This window comes from Phyllostomus discolor, chromosome X (genome assembly GCF_004126475.2).
Source record: "Phyllostomus discolor isolate MPI-MPIP mPhyDis1 chromosome X, mPhyDis1.pri.v3, whole genome shotgun sequence".
Taxonomy (NCBI): Eukaryota; Metazoa; Chordata; class Mammalia; order Chiroptera; family Phyllostomidae; genus Phyllostomus; species Phyllostomus discolor.
Window position 1 is genome coordinate 22,472,821 of NC_050198.1, and position 27,260 is coordinate 22,500,080.

At 35.9% G+C, this 27,260-nt stretch overlaps 1 protein-coding gene across 6 annotated transcripts in view; it reads right to left on the reverse strand.

The window, feature by feature from the left end:
• Positions 1–3,279: 3,279 nt before the first annotated feature.
• Positions 3,280–27,260, reverse strand: part of RPGR (retinitis pigmentosa GTPase regulator) — a 50,162-nt gene continuing 26,181 nt past the window's right edge. For 4 of the 6 annotated variants that reach the window (XM_036016859.1, XM_036016858.1, XM_036016855.1 and 1 more), the window contains 7 exons: positions 23,134–23,231; positions 22,710–22,775; positions 19,462–20,427; positions 9,737–9,883; positions 8,267–8,321; positions 6,901–6,992; positions 3,280–3,643 (listed from right to left, as the gene is read on the reverse strand). In XM_036016859.1, coding sequence (XP_035872752.1) covers positions 3,446–3,643; positions 6,901–6,992; positions 8,267–8,321; positions 9,737–9,883; positions 19,462–20,427; positions 22,710–22,775; positions 23,134–23,231 — 1,622 coding nt within the window. In that variant the 3' untranslated portion in view covers positions 3,280–3,445. The remainder of the gene's footprint in view (positions 3,644–6,900; positions 6,993–8,266; positions 8,322–9,736; positions 9,884–19,461; positions 20,428–22,709; positions 22,776–23,133; positions 23,232–27,260) is intronic. The other 2 variants (XM_036016857.1, XM_036016860.1) reach the window with 2 other exon arrangements.

The following is a 27,260-nucleotide window of genomic DNA, read 5'->3' on the forward strand; positions in this document are numbered from 1 at the left end:
AGGCTGTAAGAAGTTAGGAGAGGCATAAAACATCCCTGGCGCCTTCAGAGGGAGCATGGCCCTGCCAACACCTTTGTTTTGGACTTCTGGTCTCCAGAACTGTGAGACAATAAATTTCTATTGTTTTCAAGTCTCCCAGTTTATGGTCTTCTGTTACAGAAGCGCGAGGAAACTAATGTAAAGCACCTTTTCAGAATTGTACAGTTTCTTCTTCATATAAAGGAGGCTCTTAGTGACTACCAACTTTTCCTTTATCTTTAATGTTTTGACATGGAATTGTATGCTCTTTCATAATACCTTAAAATCCTATCACTACTGGAATTCTGTAAATCAATATCCATTTAATATTTGATCCATAATAATTTAAACAATGTCAATAACCCCCTAATGTTCAAGTCAAGAGATTCTATTTTCAGGCCCCCAAAATGGCAGTAAAAAACATCTGAAGTAACAGTACTATAGAGAAGAAAGAGAAATTAATGGCAATGATAATAGAGGGGGATAGTTTAGGGATTAAAATAATCATGTCAGGAGTGGAAAATGAAGACATCTGTAATAGTGTCAACAATAAAAATAAAAAATAATTTCACTTTTTATTAAAGCTATAAGGTTATCGATAATGTAACTGCTCTTATTTTTGAAACTAGTATAAATTGATCAATTTTTGTTAGAATTGATAAAAGATCTCTGATAATAATAAAAGAATTGATAAAAGATCTTTCACAAGATCTTTTCTGTCTTTTTTGAGTTCTCAAATATGTTAGCTTAGTTGTTTTTTGTTTGTTTGAAGGTTAGTGTTCATTAATCTTTTCCATCCAATTAGGAAACTTAGGTTTTTTAATTGCCCTAATATCTCCAAATGATAGTGCACTTTTTTCATTTTACTCCATGTTAACTGTGACTTCTATTTTCTTAGAATCTGGCATAGTATCTGGCATGTAGGAAGTGTTCAGTAAGTATTTCAATGTAAAAGCCAAAAAGAAAACCAAATTTGGAAACCAAATATAATACAAGCATTCACAGTCCAAGGGTAGATGGCTGGTATAACGTTTTTATAATGGACTTTATAAAAGTATTTGCTTGTACCACGAAAAACAACTCTTAGTGTTGCTGATTCTCAACGAACCACATTATTAAAAAGTCTGAATTGTTCTGACACCTCTGACAAAGCAGGATATTTTGTTAGTTTGGTTATGCCTGTCTCATGTTCACCTCTTTTAAGTGTTTTGATTTAACCCTTTCTTTGGTCTCTAACCCTTCCCTTTCTTCCTGTCAATGAGCAGCCAAATGACTGGTATGGCAGGTAGGCTCTATGATGGCCCCTTTGATCCTTGCCTACCAGTCTTCAAGTCCTTGTGTCACACACCCTCATCTTGAATATGGGTGGGGTCTGTGACTTGCTTCTAATCAAGAGAATATGTCAAAAGTAATGGGATGTCACTTCCATGATTGTGACCTAAGACTGTGACACTTGTCTTGCTATCAGACTCTACTCACTCTCTCCCTTACAAGCTCTGATAAAGGAAGCCGCCATATAGAGAGGCTCTACCCAGAATAAAACTGGTATTAATTTCTATCACTGCATGACAATGTCCATAAACTTAGTGGGTTGAAACTACATATATTTATCATCTCACAGTTTTCATGGGTCAGGCACCTGGACACTCCTTAACTGGATCTCTGCTCAGGGCCTCATAAGACTTCAGCCAAGGTATCTGCCAGTGCTGTGGTCTCATCTGAGGATTGGGTTCCTCTTCCGGGCTCACTGGTTGTTGGCAGAATTCAGTGCCTTGCAGTTGTAGGATGGAGGACCTCAGATCCTAGAGCCTTACCACCACTAGCTGGTACATTGTCCTCTCCATAATGTGGCAGTTTGCTTCTTCAAGGCCAATAGGAAAGCATCTCTACATCTGACTTCTTCCATCTCTGCTTTCTAGAACCACTTTGAAAGGGCTCACCTGATTAGGTCAAGCCAACCTAGCGTTATTTCCCTTTTGCTTAAAGTTAACAGACCAAGAATTTAAATTATAGCTACAGAACCTTTCACCATTTCTATAATATAACCTAAGCAGTGGAGTGATATCTCACCATATTCATGGTCCCACCCACACTCAAGGGGAAGGGATTATTTAGGGCAAGTATACCAGCAGGCAGGAACCTTGGGGGCCATCTTAGAATTCTGCCTACCATAGGTGGTTGGCATGTCTTAGTCCTGTTTGTGAACTTTATTTCCACTTGGCTCCTATACTTTATATTTTGGCAATGTATTTTTGCAATGCTGTACTATTACTATAAGTGGCAATAGCAAGGCATTTTATTAAATTTGCCTTTAATAAAATTAGAATTGCACTAAATACAATATTTACATAAAAGCATACTTCATAAATTTCAAAATCACATCTATTCTAGACTAACATCCTCATGACCCTTGTGCATAAAACGCAAGGATGGTGTTTCTTTTTCTTTGTTTAAATGGGGCAATTGTCACTGTGATTGAAGAAAATGTTCAGAAGCTAGAATTGATAAAATCAAGGTAGTTTGCTCCATTAAATAAGCATCATTTGTGAGGATAAGAAAGCAGTATCTCAGTACAGGCTTAGCAGTTTTACCCTTTTTATTACTATGGCAGAGCATTGTGGGATAGAGCCAACCTTAGTCACCACTGTCAATGCTAGATACAGTTGAAACAGCAAGACTGGCTATGTTTGGTTCTCCTGTGGTGGTGATCTATGGTGTGGTCAAACACTCCAGATCACACACCATATAATCTGCAACATCCCCATGCCAAATCATCTCCCTGAAGAAAGGAATGGCAGGCAAAAAAAAATTTCAACAGTTTCTCTATGAAGATAAAACTGTTTACATAGTTATACTGAAATTTCCTTTGCTCAGAGGTAAAACCATTTTATGGCTTTCAATATTTTAAAATTAGACAGATTTTTGCCCCCATTTTATCCATTGATAACTCCAAGTACCCCAAAGTTGTATTGATAGTCGACCATTTGAACAGTAGAACAGACCAGATATAGTTTATTAAAATATGCTCATTAAAAACAATTTGATTCAGTTTTTAATAACTGCAAATACATTTAAAACCGTTACAGTGTCTTGAAGTTGCAAATATTGTCTTATGAAATTATCAGATGTAAAGTCACTTAGTAAAAACTGTGAAATATCTTAATTCAACCTTCACATATAAAAATATATTTTTATGGAACACTGAACAGTTAAGGCCACAACCCTTGGAGAGTTTGAGATATACATATTTTGAAACTGCTCATAAAAACATTAGCATAAATAAATATCAACACTGGTCATACTATTCAAATCAAATAAAACATATTATTAGCTTATATCTTCAAGTTTGTTATCAGAAACATTCCTTCAGAAGTCATGTTTTTCAAGTATAAATTACAACATGCTTGATAACCACATAAATATATACTTAAAGTATTACACAGGATTTTGATGTTTTCTCAGTATTTGGGGGTGATGTATCCTGATTATTTTGCCCAAGTAGGTTCTGTATAAAAGCCTTCTTACTGCTTTTAAAAGCTATTTGATCTCCTACTGATTTTATTTCTGGAAGTGGCTCATTATTACTCGGCATACTTTTCAGACTCTTTCTTTTAAAAAGGAAAGTCTAGAAAAAACACAAAGAATGAATTTCAGTAGGTGAAATATTCACTTAATAGTATTTGGAGGTATAATTTTCAACAAGTGTTAACATTATTTCATTCCATCTTTATAGGGCACCATATGTACATTCTTAGCATCCATAAGCTTTTTTTCTTTTACTAGTGACTATCATGAGTCCTTCTTGACAAACTAACTGAGACATGGCAAGGAAAAGGTAGTTGCCAAGAAAAACAAGAATCCACAGGCATATTTTTGACAGAGAAATTTTCATCTCAGACTTTTATTTATAGTATTGACAATGAATAAGAAATCTATTGACTTCAAACTGGCACTGGATCTTTAACCTTTATCTGTAGCCTCTAGCCTTGTGCCTGTCCGTCACATAAAAGATACCCAGTTAATATATGCCAAGTAAATACACAAATAAACTAATGCCATGATGGAAAGAAATTCTTTTTAGTACCTGAAAAGCTTACTGGTTTTTTAATTAGTTTACTTGGGTGGAAGGAAATCAAGCTAATAACACAATTTTCTTAGTGGCTAACTGTAGGTCCAAATAATCAGCATTGACTATATGTAGTTTAAAATGCAGTATTTGGTAATTTCTGTATATAACAATTACCTACCAAAAGATTTCTGCTGCCAATCAAAACCATGGACCCTAACCTGGCTATCTGAAACATTTAAAATCATCAAAACAAAATTCAGTGGTGAATTTTGTCTTGTAGACAACCAATAGTGCAATTCTTTTCTTTTTGAAAGATTATCCTTAAAGTGTCTGTCTAATAAAGGAGGGGGGGAGGTAAAATCTAACACGTGTTTATTTTGATATGCATTAATGAACCATTTTTTCCAAGTTTTAAGAACAGTTTGATTTGTTTGGCTTGGATAGTATACATAGGTGAGAGATACTGTAGATAAAAATGTCATGTGAGAATGATTGAAAACATCTTAAGTCATTTATTTCCTTTTTTAAACACAAGGCTTGCTTCAGTGTTGTTGGCAGGGTACGTGAATGTCTCGTATGAGATGGACAGCAATTTGAGCATTTCACCTAAAGTATCACATGGTGTGCTTGAGTGTAATATTGTTATGTTACAGAATCACATGCTTATGATTTTGTAATAAAAGATTCTGTAATAAAAGGGAGCATTATTTGTGCTAAACCCTGTATGTAGAATAACAGCACATTCCTTAAGTAGGGAATATACTTATTATTGCTTGATTTTTAATATAATTTTCATTACCTTTTGTTTCTTTCCTTTAACCAAGAAAATGTGTATTTATTGAAATATATGTTTCCACTAGGTTTAAATGAGAATTCAAGCAGAATCAAAGTTTAAAACTGAATTCTTTAGCTAGGCCCTTATCCTGGACTAACCTTACCATCATCTTATAGACTGGCACTGGCACTTGGGTGCCCTGCTTGGTCTGCTCCCACAGAGCATTTCTTCCGTGGCTCAGCCCTCTATCCTGTCCAATATACCTAAATCCCACCACTTACAGCCTATGCTGAAGATTGGAGAGCCTGAAAACTCCCTGAAACTTGACCACATATTTCATTTGGTCAGAGGTGTGTTTTCCAACATTCTTTTATTTTTTAATTTATTTGCTGCTTCTCTTCACTTTTCCTCTCCTTAGGTTTTTATGTCTCTTGACTCTTTCACTTTTCATCTCCCTCCCTTACATTTGATTTTCTTTCCTTGAGTCCTTCCCTGAGCTCTTATAATTGGAAAAACATTCACAGGAATGCAATGAAGCACAACGCAGTATCTGTTAAATGTTTTGGTCTACTAGACAGAGAATTAAGTTCCTAAACCTTGATCAAATGTTATAATACATCTTTTATAATTCCAAAGATAATTCCAAAGTGTCTTTTGAGCCCTGGCGAGGTGGCTCAGTTGGTTGGAGCACTGCCCTGTACACAAAAAGGTTGTAGGTTTGATTCCTGCTCAGGGCACCTACCTAGGTTGTGGATTTGATCCCTAGTTGGGGAATGCACAGAAGTCAACTGTTCAATGTTTCTCTCTCACATCAATGTCTGTCTGTCTGTCTGTCTTTCTCTCTCCACCCCCTCCTCTCTCTCTAAAATGAATAAACATATCCTGGGGTGAGGGTTAAAAAAAAGAAAACAAAGTGTCCTTTGAGCCAGGTCACAATTACCTTTTAGGTATAATAGTCTACATTTATAAGACAATTTTTATAAAGATAAAAATGATCATGAAGTAATTCTTAGTAAAAGATAACGGTATGGGGATCAGGGCCAAAATAACATTTGAAATTTCTAAAGTAATTCTGAAAGAAATTTCAGAGTGGTATATACCTCCAAAGATGGCAAAAAAAAACCAGGCTGTTTACTTCTCTAACGGAGGATCCTGGTTTTATACCTTCACCCTTTCCTCTTTCTTACTCCCCTACATTTTATAATTCATTGTCAACCAGAAGTATTGACTCAGCATTTACCATGTCCCAGACTGTGGTAAGTGCTGAGGATACCCTGGAAAGCAAGACAGATTATCGATTCTGTCCTCAGAGTTGAAGGCCAGTGGGGAGAGAGAGAGAGACATAAAGCATATAGTGACTATGAATAAGAAAAGAGTGTCATGTGAGAGAATAATGGGACGAAATAATTTATATAAGTACTGGTGGTCATGAAAGGCCTGTATATGGAAATGACATTTAAGCTGAGACCTAAAGGTTGAATAGGAATTAACAATGCCTTTTTCATTTTCTTTCATGTTTCCTCTTCTACCCTGAAATATGGCCTCATGCTTAAAGTTCTGAAAGTTAAAGAGCAACTTAATGTATTCATCAGACTTTTAAGAACTCAAAAACAGGCATTGGTCATATCCTGAGAGACTGAAGTAGCATGTTATAATGTTTTCTAAGCATAACCCTCCTTATTTTTTCATTCATTCTATTTCTTGGCTTTCCCTTACTCTCTTCTAGGCTCTCATGATTATTATACTCTTATAATTTAAGCTATAACGTTATTTTATGAATCTTTTATTCTATGATGAATCAGTATGATGTGATGATTGAAAGAAATATGCTATTAAATTTTGGCAGAATCATCTGACTCCATCTAAATTCCAATAAACAAATATGCATGTTAAAAATGTGAAACCTCATGTGAAATTCTTCACATTTCTAAGCATAAAAACTCATATTAAAGAAGTTAAATTATGTGGCTCACCACAGAAAAAGCAGGAGTAATTCCATACTTTGGTCTTAATGTTAAAATGAGTTCACTTCACTTACCTTCTTTGATACTTTCATGTCTTTAGCTGGTGTAGATTCACTACCTCCCAGGTTTTCTGCAGAATTGCTCTTTCCATGCTCACACACGTTTCCTACAATAGAATATATTTAGAAAAATGTTTCCTAACTAATGAGAAAAAGAAAAGTGCTGATGCTTTCAGTGACAGTCTATCATCCCTGAATTATGGAGTAATAGTAAAAGACTGTGCCACTAGAGTAATGGAAAAGGTCTATACTGCGTATTTCCTGAAAAAATGAGTTAAGGCAAAAAATCCAGAATGATCTGACCAATGTTGTAAAAGTTTAGATGGCCAGTACCCAAATATAGCTACAAGGGTAACAGTAAATATTAGGAAAGACTTCTGTAAAATACAAATTACCTTTTTTAAAATTAACCTAGTTATAATTAAATTATTTTTACTCAAATGGACATGTTATTTTTTTGTGTTCCAAATTAATCCACATGTTACATAGCTGAATAATGACCTTTAAAGTATACTCGTGAAGCATATGTACTCTTTTCATTTATATTATCAACTGTTTCAATATTACATTTAACTTCCTTTTAATATTTTAGGCTACATGCTAAGAATACTTAAGATAAATATTTTACACTTTTCTTAAAATATTCTAAAACTTACTACTTTTTCTACAAAAGTTAGAAAAAACTATTAAGGGAACTATTTCTTCTCTGCTTAATTTCAGATAAAATATCTACTATTATGACAGTTATTTTTAATAGGGACACAGTAAAACACACTGTGATGTGATGGTGTGGAAACATAATACTGGGGTTGTACAGCAAAAACACAGATGACTTGGGTGTAGAAACTATAGGTCCCTCTATTCTGTAGCACTTGTTCTCTGATACCAAGAGCTAGGCCTGGGAAAGGATTCCTCTTAAATGTCCAGGGTAAGATCAAAGACTAAGGTCTGGTCTCTGAAGGGAAATAACTAGATGGCTTGCTATGCCTCTAGGCCAGACTGGTCATTGGCAATGGGGTCCAGCAGTGCTCACTAGAGATACAAATCAAAATTTGGGGCAAAAGTTCAACTTAATACTATTGACTAAAATGAAAATAAAAAGGTAGTCAAGCACTTGACACTGACATATGAGAACCTAGGAGTAGTATGAATATTTTTAATGTGAAGAAGCTGTGGTAGTTACCAATGAGAAGAAATAAGATCATGTCACATATCTCATAGCTTGTTATGAGGGTCATGTGACAGTAAAAAGTATAGATACATGCGTGTAAGCTATAATTACTCAATAAAGGCACATATATGCATATATATGTACATATATATGTATGTTATATGTCTATCCTTTCTAAAAGTATACTTTTGAAGTCAAATGAGTGCATACCTTTTGGATTTTCATTGTATTCATAAATGGCTGGTTCCTGTTTGTTTTCTTGGTCCTATAAACAATAAAGAAACAACATAATAAAAAACATATTTGTGCTGTGCTAGAAAACCCAGTCTTACTTTTTAAGCAGGGTTCCAAAGTTGGCCTCTAGCTATTAACATAAACATGTGACAATTACTTCACTTTGGGGCCCTTGCCTTAGATACTGAGTGAGTGCTAAGGTTACTCCTAGCTTAATGCTGTATGATTCAAAAAATTGTACAATTCAAGAATTCTACTAAGAGAATATCCAAGAATATTAATTGGTATATGATTCAGCTCAGTACTTGATAATGTCAAGTTGGTGTTTAATGAGTTCTACGTTAAAAAATTTTAGGGACCAACCTAACTGTAAATGTGCCTTATAAATAGAATCCTTCCCTCCATCTGAAGAGAAAAAAATAACTGAGCGATTTTTTTTTCTTGATAAGAACAAGGAGTCTTGGAAAAAGAAGTATTAAGAAAGAGAATGACCTCTGTAACACAATATCATCTTATAAATTAAAAATACATGCACACAAAACAACAAACATGTTTTACAAGTATACATTCAAATAAAAGGACAAACATGTTTCAATGGTTGTCTATGTTTAGGGAGAAGGGAAATGGGGTTAAAAGGGGATCAATTTCAATAATGAGAGAGGAGCCTTACCCAGACCAGTGTAATAACTGTTTTATCAATGAGAAGGCATGATTAACTCAGTGTTTTGCATAAGAGGTCCAAACAATGAAAATGAAAAGGTTGGAATTCTGAATTCCATACTTGAAATTAATCCAGGGTAGTGTTAGCAAATGAATGAATTCAAATGTACCACTGTCTCCTAGCAAGGTCACTCTTAGGCAAAACTGCCAAATGGAAGAGATGTTTTTGACATCCAAAGCTCCGCATTTAGGATGGCTCCGCATTTAGGATGGCTTTTTTCTTTCTCATTGATACCCCCACTAGTCCTCTTATTAATAATTCCTTCTAGACTGCATCTCTGAAGAACTGATCACAACCTCAAATACTGCTGTGAACAACTTTAGTTTGTCCCTATACATGTAAATATACACATGTATATGGGCACACACACATCCCATTTCTGTCACCAGTACAGTACAGTGATGAAAAAAACTTTGTATTTTCATCATTTCAAAGACCCAATGCTGAATTTCACTGTTAAATTTCTCAATTGTATACTGGCTCATATCAGTTGATTTCTCATGCAGGAAACAGAATACTGCCAAGAAGTACAGAAAGAGGGCTAGAAACAAAATGTGCCTCATTCATAAATCTGCATGAACAAAGTTTTTGATACAAATACTTCTCCTCCCAAAGGAAGTTGGAATCTGCCCTCTGCAGAGATCAGGGTACCCATATGCCTTCTCTTAGGCAGGATCTCAGGATTTAAGCACACATCATCATACCCTTTCAATGGTTATCAATACCTTTTTAACTGAGTTGTTGCTGGTTTCACTGTGGCCAAATTCAGGAACACATTTACTATCTTCCGCAGCTTTCTTCTCACCTTCCAGATGTTCATTAACTTCTTCTTCCTTGTCTTCTGGTTCTTCATTTTCTGAAAGTTTGCAATTCTATGGCAAAATTGAAAGGGAAGAGATCAATTTTTTAAAAAAATAGAGATTTGTATTGTTCTCATATATAATTCATGCCATCTCATCTCATGGATATGAATTCAAATACTGAGGTCACAGAAATAGAAGTTGTATAACCCATGCTGCATATGAAGTCAGTATATTACCAAGGATTTTATGCCTGTTGCTCTATTTAATTTTTTAATAACTAGAATCGCTAATATTCTATTAGCATCTATAAAAAGATTAAAATGGAAAGAATATTAAATATGCTATTAGGGCTGTATCAATGCTTTTAAACTTTAAAGAAGTTAAAAAGCTTTTTGTCTACTGGTGCATTATACCATAATCATATCTACATATTATGTTCATTTTCCAAAACATAGGGATTTAAAATCATTTCAGAAATACAATTCACTTATTCATGAGAGGTAAGTATAATTACTTACATTCTAGGGAAAAGATAAAGGGACAAAAGCAGTTTAAATGATTTGCTCTTAGTTATTTACAACAAAGGGAATACCACACTGAGGCAGAACTTAGTCTATCTGACTCCTTTCCTGCTAATCTAAATTATATAACAGCCTATCTATGAATTTGTTAGACTGAGAATAAATCATGTGATGCTTATTAAGTACAGGCAGAAAACATTAGTTTTATCTTTATTCCTATACTGAGTGTTTTTGGGGTTTTTTTGCGGTTTCATATTTGGGGTGGAATAATGCTTATTGTTGTCATGAAGAGATTAGTATCCTTACTGGATTTTTTCCTATGCTTTTCAATTATGTACTTCACTAATGGTAAAATGACCCTTAAAATAGGCAAGGAAGTAAGTAATCAGTGTCATTCATTCCCTCAAAGAACATTTTTACAAAGTTCACCTTGGCCCTATTTGCCTCAGATCATGTGTGTCTTTTATATCCCTTCAACACTATAATTACCTTCTCATGGTCAGCTTCCATGGTCATTTGGCTAAGGATAAGCCTAACACCCAACAGAATCTTTAGTGGGTAGTTTGAAAACAATGCCTTTAATAATTAACCCATCTGTCTTCTGGAAAAAGTAAAAATGCGAGAGGATTCAGGCTAGGGAAAGGATATGTTTCTATTTGAAAACTCAGTAAAAGATCTAAGAAGCATCCTCAGGCAAGTAGCACTAAGGTTGTGGTCTAATAGCATTCCCACTAAGGACAAGCAATCCAGAAATAAAGCCTTGAGATTTAAAAAAAGAGTTTCAGAAGTTACTCTGGGAAGGCTTGATTTAGGTTAATCAAAGGTCATGAGGCAGTGCATCCAAGAGGGGAACACAGGAGAGGGGAACAGGATACACGGAAAGACATGTTTAGGGTAGATAGGGTTAACTACAAGGTAGCTACTATTTACCAAGAACTTCTAAGGCTTTCCTTTTTCTGCATAATTTCCCCTCTAAGTGACTTTACACATTAGGCCTAATCAGGTGCACATTATGGAGAGCTAAAATGATCAGAGAGAGCTTGACTTTGGAGGGGAATGAGAAACAATGCTGCTAGATTTAAGACTTCTGGTGATACATAGGTGTATTCACAAATGTGCATAAATGAAGGTCAACTAGAAATAACAATGCTCCAGACACAGAGAATTGCAGACTCAGCCCTTTTATCTCCCAGAAGGAGAGTCAGTGAGCTGTGTTCTGGCAAAGTCCTCAGTACTTGGAGAGTTTGGCTAATCTAGCACCTGGTCAACTCCAATTGCGCTAGCTAACTAAGGCATTAATGTAACCACAAGGATAGCATGCTATTATAAATTTAACCTTATTTCAGGAATAAGCAAAACACATTTCTAAATAATGAACTACAATAACTACAATTTTACTCATTGCCTTTATGAAAATCTATAACAATGAAGAACTACATAATTTTCTAAATTTGAGAAAGCTCTTAGAAAAGGATATTTTCACTAGAAATCACATCAATTGTAGTACTTTGCACTCATTAAGCACATTTAAAATTAATTTATGCACATCTGGACAACTACTTTAAATCACATATAGCACTTACCTTCAAACCAAAACAATTTAGGAGAGATTGGCAGAATACTGTCATTTTATAAAAGAAAGGATAAAGTTTAAATACATTCTTATCATCAGAACTGCATAGGAAGTAAAGAGGTAGTCTTGAGTGGCCAGTGGAAATGCATCTGGTGTTAAGACCACAGTAAAGAAGTGAATGGGTCTGGCTCCCACAAAAGGACCCTTGTTTCATTGGTCAGACACTGCATGGGGAGCTGTAGTCTTTGGTCTGGCCCAGGACACTGCCTTTTACATTTCTTATGGGAAATATCAAGAAATCGAACATTTCTCATAAGTTTTCAGTTTCCTCAAGAATACGATCATATTGCACACTTTAAAACCTAGAGATTGTTATCAGAAGTCACCTAGTGGTCACCATGGGAGGAGGGATGGGAAGTGGTAGAAGGGGGTTGAAGGAGAGCTTCTGGAGAGCTGACACCATGCTTTTCTTTGACCTGAATGTTAATTAGACAGGTGCGCTCAGTTTGTGGAATATACATTGAGCTATACTTTCCTATACGTGTATTAACTCCACAAGAGTTTTTAAAGTTTAAAAGAAGAACTATAAAGCATAAAATTTTATGCTAAGGTCTCACAGGGTACAAAATGTTTTCCAAATAGGCTCATAGAGCATAAAACTTTAAGTCACATCAGGTAGAAAAGTGCGTATTTTAAAATCTCAATTTCAAGGTTTCTTTAGGACAAAAAGAACTTAACATGTAAGTTTTAATTACACTAGGAATCGCTGAGGCAGTAGAGAGTGAGAAGGGCAGTAAATACAAAGATGTTAAGCACTCCTTCCAAGCCTTTCTCCATTAGTCACTGCCTGAGCAAGGTGCCTAATTAATGTACTTTACAGTCTATCTCTAAAGTAGGAAAATGACACTAGCAGTTAAAGAGTACTGACGGAAAAAAAAACACGAGCAAACAGTATTTGTATGTAAATATAAGCGATTTTGTAAAGGCCCCTCCAGAAATAGATCCCTAGTTTGACACTCTTTTTTTTTTTTTTTTTTTGCTGTAATGTCCCAGATCTTACCACTAGAAAACAGTTTGTTTAAAACATTCACTTATTTGTTCTACCCTCTTGTACACATCCCTTTCTTCTCTTCCAGGAGCCCAGCAGCCACAGCAAGCAAGGGAAGAGGGTGGCATGCCTGTCAGTATCACCCAGGGTGGCAGGAAAATGGAGGAAAGGCCTTGCCTGGACAACAGGTCAAGGTCGTCATAGGCAATGATGCTCCCAGACCCTCAGGTTTTCCAAGAGTCCACAAAATATTTTTAAATGTAAAATCTCCTGATAGTTCAATGTTGGCAAAAGAATTGCATGGACTGTATACCAAACAAGATAAATCTGCAGGCCAGACTGCACCCATGGGCTTCCCAATTGTTGGTTTCCAATGACACTACTTCAAAATTCTAAACTTTTCCTTCTAATTATGAACCAACTCCTTACTTCATTCCTAATCTCACATTTCTACCACCAAATACATAATAGTTTGACTCTCATCAGCAGGCCTGCAAAAATGAATGTAATGCTCAAGATATAGAACATTTTGATGGTATATAGTCTTATTCTCTTTTTACTTTTACTCTTTATTATTCCCTCCCTTTTCCTTAGAAAACATATTTTCTTCTTCACCTTAAACAAATGTATGATACATGATTATACTTTATGCATGACTTGTTTTTAACTGTGTTGATAAAAACATAAGAACACAGAGAAGTCTATGGTCCCCATAACAGCACTAACATTTAAATTTTAGGCTAACCATGTGAGTGTAATCAGCCTTTCATCATGCTTCAAATGTTAAGGGGCAGTATTTGACCCATGTGTGGTATGTAATGGTAGAATTTCACTCTACCCCATATTTAAGGCTTTTCGATTGTAAGCCATTTCATTTCCACAGATCTATTTCCATAAACCAATATTCTGGGAGTTGCTATACTATATCTAGACAAAAGTGAGGTTTGCAGGGAAAAAAAATTCATACACATTAACCAGTGACTTGACAACTCAAGAGGGTAGCATTGTACCTGACTTGATGTGGCCAGAGTGGATAATTACAGCGGTACAAGTCACCATATGCTGAGTACTCCCACCATGTTTCATGTGCTAACCAATTATCAAAAGACCCCTTCTTTCTTTACTAAAAGAGGAAAAAATAAGACCGAGAAAGGTTAAAAAAAAAAACAAAACAACTTGTGCAAATGTCCACACAGCTAATCAGTGAAGGGCTGGGATTTGAACTTAGGCTTACTGGACTCCAGAGCCCATGCTCTTTCCCAACTCTGCTCAGATAAACTGAAGACCATCATGCCTGCCCTCAGAGTCCACCACCCCACACTGATATTTAAAGCACTGCAGACTCTTATGTCAATAGTTCACTTCAACAACACCCTACTCTTACATATACCATTGTGTATAGTAACAGCACCTAAACATTTAGGATTTTCTAAGAGCACCAAAGTCTCTGGAATTTACATCTCCCTCACTAAATTGAGAGATATGTCAGTAGTGCTCTTTGATAATTATTTTTCAAAGTGTAGTTCTGATTCTGTTTCTCTGCAAAACATACTTCCTGGAGCTCACTCTTGCTAGTAATGTGGGCTCTGCCCTGCCCTCTGCTGGGCCTCTCTCAGGTCCTCTCTGCAGCCCTACACTTCTCCTTCTTCCTTGGCTTGGGCAGCACCTCTCTTTCCTAGAAAGTGTTTGCACCCCCTCTCCTTCTCAGACTTCCCTTTCTCACCCTCCTCTTACCTACTGATGTTTCCCTGAATTTTGTCTTCAGTTCCTTTTCACACTATGAATGCTGCCTTTCATTCAACTCCACTGTTTTAACTATATGTATGTGCTGGCGATACTCTACAATCTCTCTTGTGCACTAGACCCAGGTGTGCATCTGACTACTGAACATCTATCTCCTGGATCAACAAACCCCAAGCAGTTGCCCAAACCTGGCCCTACTCCTCTATTCTCTGCCTTGGTGAATGGCACTCTTTCTATCCAGTTCTCCAGGTCAGAAAGAAGTTCGTCCTTTTTCCACCCTCCAAGTTACATCTCTTCACCAAGACCTCTAATTCCATCCCTATATCTCTCTCAATAATATATGTACCACACTCTCCATCCCCTCTGTCCTAGTCCAGCTGCTCTTCAGCCTCTGCCTGGTCTAAAAATGCCTCCTAACTGGCATCCCTGCCACTGGTCCTGTTCCCTTCTAATCACCCTCCATATTGCTGCAGAATGATGTTACAAAAGCCCAAGTGATCATCTTACTCTTGTTGTTTAACATCTTTTACAAACAAGTAAGGCCCTGTGCCTCTCTATCCAAGGATAGAGGATATTTGAGGCTGCACTGACACCAAAACACTCTCATGGCTCCCATCAGCCTGGAAAGCCTGCTCTCTACACTCCCCTTTTCCTGCTTAGGTTTTACTTTTCATGACTCAGTTCACGTTTCACCACTGCTCCTTGGAAGCCCTTTCCTAGCCTTTCTCTATGGCAGCTGAAGTGCACTCCTGAAGTACTCTATTGTACTCATATGTTTTCTGGTCAGACTGAAGAAATAACCTAAGAGTTCTTTAAAAACAGGAGCCACATCTTACTCCCTGCAGGACCAAGGCACAAAACCATTTTCTTATTAATTAAGGCACTTAATGCAGGAAAGTCATAAATCTGTTTTAAGATCATATTTTTTATCTTTGGGCAGTCCTAGCTAAGAACATAGGAGTAAAGGTAAACAAAAGGACATTGTTAAACAATAGTTAAGGCAGAGTCCAGGAACTCCTTTTATATAGTGTCTTTCAAGAAATCTTTACTTACCTAATGTGCCTGTCAGGGAAGATGGCCACAGTAGGTTGACTGTAAGCAGCCTCACTTCTTGAAGTCCACCTTTTGGGGGGAAGCTACTGTTCTATTTTTGGTGCTTGGTATATAAGTATTTGTTGGATGACTAGTATGTAACAAATGTTAAGTTATATGTAAGGTACTGGGCATATAATATCACATTTATTTTTCACAATGGAAAGAATAAAGGAAGGAATTACAGTACCTTCCTCCATGGTACGATTTTATATATATAATTTGTATACAGCTAATTTATCTCTATGTGAAACAACAAACATTTCAATTGCACTCATCTCAATTATGTTCAGTAGCAGTAGATCCTTCTGTGGCACTCCTTTACAGCTTACTTTAAAATATTTTTCTGCCAGGGTCAACATTTTAAATGGTAACTCAATGGATTCTGTACTATCATATTTTGCCTCAGAAATGATCACTGAATAACTACAGTAAAAGCCTGATTGATCAGCAGATGGGGACCATAAAGAAGAAACCAGTAGTTCCAATCTATTTAACCAAGTATTAGTTCAGGTTTGAAAATTAACAGGCTAGTATTTTGCTAAGAACACTATGCTACACAAATTACTGCTTCTAAGTGGGCACAAAAAAATTTTGGCTGGGGAAATGTGAAGAAATAGGTAAGAAGTGACAATTAAAAAGTGGTTATCTAGACCAGCTCAAATATTGAGGAAGACAGTCCAAAAACATCATTTCATTACTGCTGGCTGAGTATCTCTTCAGTGGAAGAGGAATGCCTATATCTTTAACATTAATAACTTGAGTTTAAGAGTTTCCCATCTCCCTGGAGGTTTTTCCATTATAAACTCCACTTCTGTCATTGAACTTGTTTAATCATCTTAAATCTATTTTTAAATAAGCCATGCTTTTCACCAGAACAACACAGCACATATATCTTTATCAAAGTATTAATTACATTCTATTAACAATGAATGTGGTAGAATTCGGAAGAACCCTGCAATGCCAATGCAGCACATTTAGTTAGTTAGGGGAAGCTACCAGAGATCCTTGTAGCTAAAACAAAATTTACAGTTGCTCCTAAGAATTTCTTCACTTCATATTCTAGTGTTTCTCCTCATATTCTTTCTCACTCAGGAAGGATCAAATGTGCAAAGAATACAACTACACCCAATTTACAAGAAGTTTAGCATCAAAATCCTCCTTGATAAAAGAATGTATAAGAAATCCTCATATCCAAGATAAGGGACCAGTAAATCAGTTGAAAAGGGAGCTATGAATAAAGAACCAAACACACTAGCTGCACTACATACATTGAAAATGTTAAGGGAAGATTAATCTAGCCTCTCTAAAATTCAATATCTAAGATTAGTTTGTCTTTTTACAAATGATTAGTGACTGTATACACTTAATTTTTATTTTACTTCAAACATTTGATAAGCAACAAACAGAATTACAGAATAGTCAGTGAAGAATACATTGAGGGTACATAAACATATATACTGAGAATGAAGTTTCATACAGTTAAAGCATGGAAATTACAGGAGTTCAGCAATACAGAATGACAGAAGATAAGAGACATTAAAGTTGTCATTAACTTTTTAAGAGAAACAAACAGTATTTTATAGAAAACTAGATTAATTTTAAAGTGCATTTCTTTCTTAAAAATTTTTAATGCAAATAACAAATATGATAGAGTAAATCAGCTTGGGAATGAAAGAATTTAAGAGTTAGAAGTATAGTTATAATATCATCTAATCCATTCTATTCTGCAGATGAGAAAATAGGCCTAATGAGTAGCTTGGCCTGACCAATAATCAAGTTTTACATACTTCCAAATTACAGATATAAATTAATCTCCACTTTATTATATATACTGTCATTTGCCTGGGTAGTAACTAAGAAACTACATTATTAAAATCTGAGCTCTGAATCCAACCATCACTTGGTAGATTACAGCAAAAAGGACACATAAAAGGTAGAAAAGACAGCACTATTTCTTTAATATCTGAATTCTTCATGTTAGCTTTCTAATACCACCCATTCTTATAAAATTATCCTATGTGGTAGGTAACCTAATCAGACTGAAAATAACTGTGCTAACATATTTATAAGAAGCCAGATAGCTTCCTATAGGAATGCCTATATCTTTAACATTAATAACTTGAGAGTTTAAGAGTTTCTCATCTCCCTGGAGATTTTTCCATTATAAACTCCACTAAAATAAGTCACTTAAGGATCTGTGTGACTTATTTTATACACAAACGAAATACTCTTATAGTGTACTCCTATTTTGTAAGTCTATCTTTAATGAGATATTATCTTCTATGACCTGTTGATATTTTCTAGTTACAGATTAATAATTTTGGGGGAAAATACACCGAGATATTAGTTTAAGAAGAGCCAAAATTTACCAGTGCCTTGTGCTGTCTTTACCAGGTGTCACTGTACCATACATAAAGTAACCATGACATAAAATCAATTTAAGAAAATGTACTAGATGCCCATTATGTGTAAGGCAATCAAATTGTTTGCCTGGACATAATCAGCTCAAATTTACTTTGTTACTTCAGTTCCAAATACTGTGGTAACACATTATTCCAGAATTTTTTGGAACCTGATGGCTTCAGAAAAATTTTAGAACCATTTTCTAAAAGTTGTTTTGACTGCATTGGCATTCTAAACCTCTGCACTTCATGTTCTTTCCCCTTTCTCTCTGTGTTAGTAATGAATTTTCTTTGATATGTTTTATTTTTATCATATTTCACATATCCTTTGATTTTGCTAACCTTCCTGGACTCTTTTCCTTCACCCGGTCTTCCCAGCCTTTCATTCCCTTTATCACCTGTCTCCTGGTATTTCCCCTCACCATCCTCATTGTTTTCTTCTTCCTCCTTCTCTTCTCTCATCCTAGTTTCTTCCTCTTCTCTCTTCTCCAATTCCCCCTCCTTCCTTTCCCTTTCCTCCCCTCTCCCTTCTCCTTCCTCCCCTCCTTCTTCCCCTTCCCTCTCTCCTTCCTCCCCTCCCTCCTCTCCTTCCTCCCCTACCTCCTCTCCTTCCTCCTCCCCTTCCCCCTCTTCTTTCTCCCCTTCTTCCTCTCCCTCCTCTCCTTCTTCCCCTAACTCCTCTCCTTCCTCCCCTTCCCCCTCTCCTTCCTCCCATTCCCCCTCTTCTTCCTCCCCTTTACTCTCCCATAGCCCTTCTCCCTCTTCCCCCTTTCCTTCCTCCCCGTCTCCTTCCTCCCCTTCACTCTCTCCTTCTGTTACTCTCCCCCCTCTCCTTCCTCCTCTTCTTCTCCTTCCCTCTTTACTTCCTCCTCTCCTCCTTCCTCATCTTCATCCCTCACTCCTTCCTCTTCTTCTTTCTCTTCTTCCTCTCCCCTGTCTCTCTCCCCTTGTTCCACTTGCCCCCCTTCCTTATTCTCTTCCTCCTCCTCTCCTTGCTCCTCCCCTTCCCCTTTCTCCAACCCTTTGTTTCTTTCCTTCTGATGGTCATGTTCCCTCTCCTTCTGCTTTTGTCTCTTCTCATCTTCTAAATCTTTCTCTCCCTTACCTTGGCTTTCCATTTCTTCTCCTCCCTTGTTTTTCTGCTCCTCTCCCTCCTCACTTTCCCTCTGTTCCACTCTTGAATTACCCTCCTTCCAGACTGCTTCACATCCACCTTCAGGCACATCTTCTGCCTCTCCCCCTGACTTTCCATTGCCTTCACTCACCTCTGCTCTGTCTGTAAGGTCATCTGACAGGATCTCTGCTTCCTCCTCCTTTCCTCCAGGCATCTCCACATTTTCCTCTACCTTTTGCTCCTCTATTCCACTTCCTTCTAAATCCTCTGCTCCTTCCTCTTCCTCTTCCTCTTCCTCTTCCTCTGGAATTTGTGGCAAGCGGTCATACTTAAAATCATATTTTGTAATGAATTCGGATAGTATGAGTTCTTCCTCACGTTCTTGTTCAATAAATTTTGTGCTACACAATAAGTTTTGGTAAGTTTCCACTTCATCATCATCATCTTTTTCTCCACTACTACAGTCTCCTGACTCAGGCGGCTCGAAGCCATCAGTTGTACTGGGCTCACTTTCACTTTCACCTTCCATGTAACTGTCTGACTCCTCTAGAGATTCTCTTTCACTGTCAAAGATCTCATCTTGCTTGGTCATTTTCCTTTCCTTAACAAAAACACTTTCTTCAAAATTCTCATCAATATTCATGACTCTATTTGGTAAGTCACCATAGAATCTGTCAGTAATTTTTATGTTCTCTTTACTTTTTCTTATATCCTTCAGACCTGCCATTTTTGCCAGCTTAGTTTCCTTCTCAGAGACTATTTCTTCTGCTTCTAAATCTTTCTGACTGCATTCTCCACCACTTTTATTTTCTACTTTCTTATCATCAAATGGATACATAATACACTTATCTGTAAATTTAAATGTCTCTTTTTGCAAGCCCTTCTCTTTGGTGTCGGCCTGAGGCCCAGGTTGGCCTGAGTCGTGACCTACATCCTCATCTGAACGTGCTTCCACATTCCCAGATGTTGGTACCATGTATATTCCTTTAGCCAAAAATTGTTTATATGCTTTCCCTTCTTTCATTTTTTGGGACATCTCTTCACTTTCATATTCATTGCTATCATCCTTTTCAGTATGAGCTGTATGCTGCTTCAGTTGCTCAATTGTTTCTTGTTTCTGTAAATTTTTTGAAGTAATCGTCATACTACTATTAGTTGACAAAGGTAACTTATTTAGTACAAAAACTACGAAGAACTTGCACTGTTACCAGTTTTTACTAAATGAACAAAACATCAAATTTTACCAAACATTGACCAGATTTTTTTTTTCTTTGGGGATAATTTATGCTGTTCTCTAAGTTTATGGTGTATGTAATTTTGATTTAATAACATGTCTGTATTTAACTTTTCAATTCTTACTACTTGCCTTAATTTTGCCATTACTCACAGTATCATCAATGTTTATCCTCTGACCCTTTTCTAAATCTAAATCAATTCTTAAATGTAATACATGTCCAGGCTAATTTTGCAAAATACTATTAAAAATGTATACTTCTCTTACATTCAGTGCAGTTCAATTTTTTCTCAACCTTTCTTATCATTTTAATTGTCCATTTTTGATTGGTCTGTCAATTCCACAAAATTAAAGAAAATAAATGAAAATGTAAAATTTGTAAAAACAAAAAAATGAATAGCTTGTTTCTAGAAGAAAATAACAAATAAAAACTGAAAATAAAATCTTTACCAATATACTAAGTAATAATGAATATATTTTTCTTTTTAAAACAAAACCTTGGAATTTCAAAATTCTGACCTTCTTATCCACTATAATTCTTAATTATAACAATTTGTATATATAAAAATACTACAAGGAAAATACTTAAGGTAAAATATAAGATTTTAATAAAAACTATGAAATGAAACATTGAGATTTGAATGATACTTTAAGAATATGAATTAATTTTCTGCTAGACAAGATAAGGCAAAAATCAAGTTGTTAACCTAAATTTTGCAAGTTAATTGGTTGAAATATTCAATAAATTTGGGTCTCTAGATAGTAAAACCTCACTAAATCGAGTTTTATAAATTGTGATGAGTGTTAGGCCCAGGATGAGGTCAATTTTTTGCTAAAGAAATTATTTATAAAGCACGTTAAAATTAATATATTAAAATATCACAACGAATCTTTTTTTACTCACCAAAGCAAGCCTGGTAAGGCATCTACTTAAAAGGATTATGTGAAGTATAAAATATATTATCAGTCCAAAAGGAAATGCCATCTTTTTGTTTATTCTAGGTCCTACTGTTTAAAAAGTCATGATTCTTTCAAGAGCCCTAAGAAGACAGAGGCCCAGGTGCCAGAAATGATTCCTAAATGTACATGCTTTTATTTCCCTAGCACAATAAAGCAGCAAAGTCAGAGCCCAGAGTCAAAGAGGAAGACACAGAAAAGCTGTCTGCTTGGAAGTAAAATGAGTCAATAAGCAGCATTCACTGAGCTTCCACAATTGTGTTAGAACAGCTCTCCCACACATAAAAAAGCTGTTATTCACCATGACTCAGTAAAGAAAAAAGATAACACTAATGAGGATTGGCACTAAATTTTATAATTTAGCAAGATTCTCTTGCATTTCAGTGACTTTGATTTAAGGGATTTTTAGCTTAACAATGTAGAAAAGGTACTAGAAATATAAACTAAATGTTTTCTTTAGCCTTCTTCCTTTAATTTACATTACTCCAACTTACTTTTTTAATTTCCAAACTCCTCATACTTTCACCCCCTGGTCTGTAAAGCTAGGAAAAGTAAAGAATTTTAGGGGAGGCCTTGATCTCTCCAGGGTCGTGAAAACTAGACTATTCCTTCCTCTTGCTATTCATTTGTTATTTATTAAAGGTCTATTTTTTTATCAACCATGCACAGTTTCTGGCTAATTTCTAAATGTTTAATCTCATTTTTATGTTACTAATTCCTTGATAAATTAAAGTCTATTCCAAACACTGGAAAAGCAACTGGTATTAAATATTCTCACTAAAACCACAAAATTTTAGAGCTAGAAAAAATGTTTATATCATTCTGTATGGTCAGCACAGTTACTTATCCAAAGTAATACTCAAGTGAAGTCTGAGAGCCACTCTGATAAACAATAGCCTCTTCCAATCCTTAAGAACTATAACAATAGTCTTTTTGCTGTGATGACAAGAAGGTATGGCTATTCTGACTTGTTAGTAACTCCAAAGAGCACATTTTGGCATTGGAATTCTGTCAATCTTTGCTACATTGAAGAAAATACACACCAACAGAACAAGCCCAAGTTGAGGTGATCTATATTGTATTCCTATCTTTTCAGTTCTAAAGTAAGTGAATGCTTACCTTTCTTGTGTTCTTTCCAGAAACTTTTCAAAGAAAAAAATTTAAACTGTTCTTACCCACCATGATAAAAATTAATCTCTATTTTATACCTTTCTTTTTTGAATTGGTGATAATTTTAAAGACTTTTCATTGGAATTTAGGCTCATCATATGTGTCTGAAATAAATAAAAAAAGTATGTTCTAAAAACAATGAAGACTATAGGTGTGTGTGTGTATATATATATATATATATATATACTTACACATTCTAAAACTATATATAAATAATACAAAACACTTCAGGCAGTAATATAATCAAGTCAACTGCATACATAATGTGAGGACTGAAATAAATGTTATTGCATGTAATCTATACCTCAATAAAGCTGATTAAAAATAAAACAAAACGAAAAGGAAAAACATTTTATGCATATAACAGTACAGAAGTATATACATACACAGACACATACACACAAATACATGATGAACTAAAATCAAACTTACATCTAAATACATAAATAAGAAAACTATTACCATATTTAAGACATCAGTAGTTTCTCCAAGGCTTTCTGTATCTGCCGATGAAGAATTATCTGTATCCTTCCCTTTAATCATTTTATCTTGAAAATTACCTGAATGATTAAAAGGGAAAAGAGAAAACCAGATTTGCAAAGGAAAAGTGAAAGACAGCTGGACAATAAACAGAAATTATTCTGTAATATAGAGTGCAAATATAATTTTATTGAACGTCCTTTACCACGTTAAAGGAATTGAACAGAATTCATTCACAGTGATAACCGGTTTTAAAATTTTTTTAAAATTTGAAGATTTTGACACTGATGAGATAACAACCGCTTCACTCATATGAATAGGCAAACACTATTCCTTTAGGATAAATACCACCCATGTGTCAAGTACTGTGAAAGCCAGTTCAAAAAAAGGGTCCCAGTGACCCACATCCTCCTGGTATTCATACCCCAATGAAGCTCCTTTTCACATTTTACCAGATTGGTCTGTATGGTCAATAAAATAAAGCAGGCATAATTGTGACATTATTGTGGTTTGTGTCTTGGTCCCACATATTCTCTCTCTTTCTTGGATCACTGCTCTGGGGGATGTCATGTTGTAAATATCCCCAGCAAGAAGCCCATGTGCTGAGAAAGTGAAGCCCCCTAACAATGGCCCCAGTCCAGCCTTCAGATGAAAGCAGACTCATCTGACAGCCTGTCTGTGACTGCATGAAATGCCCTGAGCTAGAACTCTCAGCTAGGCTGCTCCTGGAGTCCTAACCCTCAGAAACTGTGTGAGGTAACTAATGTTGTTTTAACCCATAAATTTTAGGGTCATTTGTTATGTAGCAACAGATAACTAGTACAAGCTCCTAGATACTTTCATGGAAAACTGAAAAGTTATTATATAATAAAGATAATTAGAAGTTATAAGCTCTATTTACCTTATATTTTCCTCAATTATTATACCCCCATTTAGAACATGAACATTTACTTGAGAGGAGCTCCTTAGTGAAGTCTTCACTAAAAATGCCAGTCCACACTGATCTCTCCCTTGTAAACTCATTCAGTTCAAATGAGCCAATAATCAGTTTGTGTTTGTTCCATGTGATGTAAGATGCAGGTGATACCAATTTGACTATTAATTCTTCTTTTGGACACTATACTTTTTTATTTTTCAATTATAATTTATATTCAATACTATTCTATATTAGTTTTAGGTATACAGCATGGTGGCTAGATAATCATGTACTTTACAAAGCAGTCCCTCTGATATTTCAAGTATCCACCTGGCCCCATACTTAATGAACTTGTAATCTATAAGATAATATAAAATATATAGCATAGGGGAATGAGAAATCACATCTGAATGGTGGGAATCAGAAAATGTTTCACTAAGGAGGTACAGGGAAGGATAAGTAGAATTCTGAGAGGCAGAGATGAAAGTGGACAAGGAAGAAAATGAAGGTCAGTGCTAACAGAAGCAGTGTTGCTTGTATTGAAAGGTTACCATGTCCTGGGAACATATATTTTAAGTTATATACATTTAAGTTATATACATGTTACATTAATCCCATTACAACAAGAGAGATAAGTATTATATCTTGATTCCATAAATGAATAAATTAAGGTTCAGTGACCCTTTTGGTGCCAAGTGTCAATCTCAGATCTGTCTAACTTTCATAGCCTTTCCACTGACTCTGACCGTGAAGAGCTCAGTTTGATCAAAATCAGGGGTTGGCCCACTTTTTCTGTAAAAGACCATAAAGTAAATGTTTTAGGCTTTGTGGCCATACAGTCTCTGTCCTAACTAATCAAACTCTGCCACTGTAGTGTGAAAGCAACCATAGACAACACATTAAAGGAATGGGCTTGACTGAGTTCCAATAAAACTTTCCAAAAACAGGGGTCTGCTTAGATTTAGCTCATGGGCTAGTCTTCAGGCTTGGGACCTCAGGATTATAAGAAAAAGACAACTGAAAGATGAAGCAGGTAGGAGTCGTATGAGGAAATTTACACTTCTTTTAAAAAAATACTTAGGATCCTCTGAAGGCACTGGAGCAGAGAGGAACTAAACAACACCTGAGGAAGATTAATGTATGAAGCGCTAAGCAGGACAGACTGAGGGCAGAGAATGGAGGTTTGAAAAATACTAGATCATTTAAGGTCATGGCCTTGTCTTATACTGGACTGAGAAATTAGTACTCATCAGATCTGATCTGCTTTATCTTCTCACCAACAAATGTACACATTTACCTATATTTTCCTGTTAAAATGTAGAATGCCTTTCTTCTTACCAAAGACTTCTCTGAATGTGAGCCCCTCCTATCTTCTCAGAAGCTCTGCACCTTTGGTTATACTGTCTCTCTCATGTGCTTACCACTCTCTCTTATGTCCATTAGCATACAAATATGCTCTAATATTTGCCATTGACCCCACATCTCTCTCTAGCTGCCAGTCAATTCCTGTACCCCTCTCCATGACCAAAATATGCAAGAGAATTATCTTCACACCCTATCTACAATTCACTTCTTCATCTCCCATTAATACCTCAACTCTTAACACTCTGGATTCTGCCCTGATCTTCCCTTGGAACTACTCCTGTCAAGACTACCAAGAATCTGCATGATGTTAAATCCAGGGACTATTTGAGCTTTTTTTCTTTGATGTTTGCAAAGTAGTTTGAATTCATGACTCCACTCTCCTAATTTCCCTCCTCCTACCCAACTGGCTGAGGAGGCTGAGGAAGGCTTCTTTGGTAGCTATATGTTAGATGTCTTTAGTGCTAAATCCTGGGCTCTCTTTTCTTCCAATTCTACTCTCTAATAGGTGATTTCACAAACTTTCATGGGTTGTCAATACCATCTCTATTTTGATAAGTTTCCAAATTTATACCTCTAGTCCAGACCTCTCTTCTGAACTGTAGGCTTGCATTTTCAACTGCCTGCTTGATAGTTTTGCTTGGATGTTTCACAGGTATCCCAAGCTCAATTTTATTTTTTTCCCTCAAACTTGTCAACCATCTTCCTGCTTAGGAATCATCTTTGATTCTTCCCTTTCCTTTACATCTATCTGTAATACATTAACAAGTTTAGCAAGTTCAGTTGGTTGTATGTCTAAAATGTACTTTCAATCTTCCCCCTTCTCTCCATCTCCATTGTGAATACCTTGGTACAAACATCATCATCATTTACAAAAAGCTCCTAAGTATTCTTCTTACTTCCAGTCTGGCCTCCCTACAATCCAAAGAAAGGCAACTGATCATCTGAAAACTTAAGTTGGATAGAAGCATCTGTTTAAAATCCTTCAATGACTCTCTGTGGAATTTTAAGACACTCAAATAATATTGGCTTGTCATGGCCTATAAAACCATGAATGATTTGTCACTGTGTCTTTCTCCAACATCATCTTGTCCTGCCTTTTCCCTCACTTTCTAGCCCGAAGGGTTGTCTTTCCTTTTCTTATAACTGCCTCCAAATCTTTACATATATTAATTTTCTTTGCCTGAAATATACAAATCCTCTCTTTGTGTGGCTATCTTTTGTGTCATTTACATTTTAGCTTAATTGTCACCTTCTCAACAAGGCCTGCCCTGACCACCTTTCCTCTATGATAAACACTGAAATCTTCAAGTAACTGAGAAAAAGTCACATAACATGTTAGATACAACTTTCAAAATACTTTTTACTAAGAAAGTTTTAGCAAATGGTCACAAAATAGATAAGGGATGGCTTTTCATTTTGATCTAGCTACAAAATTCTTTATATCTTCACAATCAAATCTTAAAGTGGGAAATAACTTCCCCAAACCACAAACTTCTTTTCTTTGTACACACTATTGACAGAATCTACTTTTCCTGTGTACAGGACTAAAGAGTGCCAGTAATTTTTATCTCAAAAGGAAGCATCCAAAAGTTCTGGGTGAGATGCAGGAAACTAGCTCATTATCAAGGCCCTAGTTGTAGGCAATATCCCATTACCACCACCCAAAATTCTTGCCTGAGTTCCTAATCTTTTTTTAAAGATTTTTTTATTTATTTACTTATTTTAGAGAGGGGAAGGGAGGGAGAAAGAGACAGAGAGAAACATCAATGTGCGGTTGCCTCTCGTGTGCCATCTACCAGAGACCTAGCCTGCAATCCAGGCATGTGCC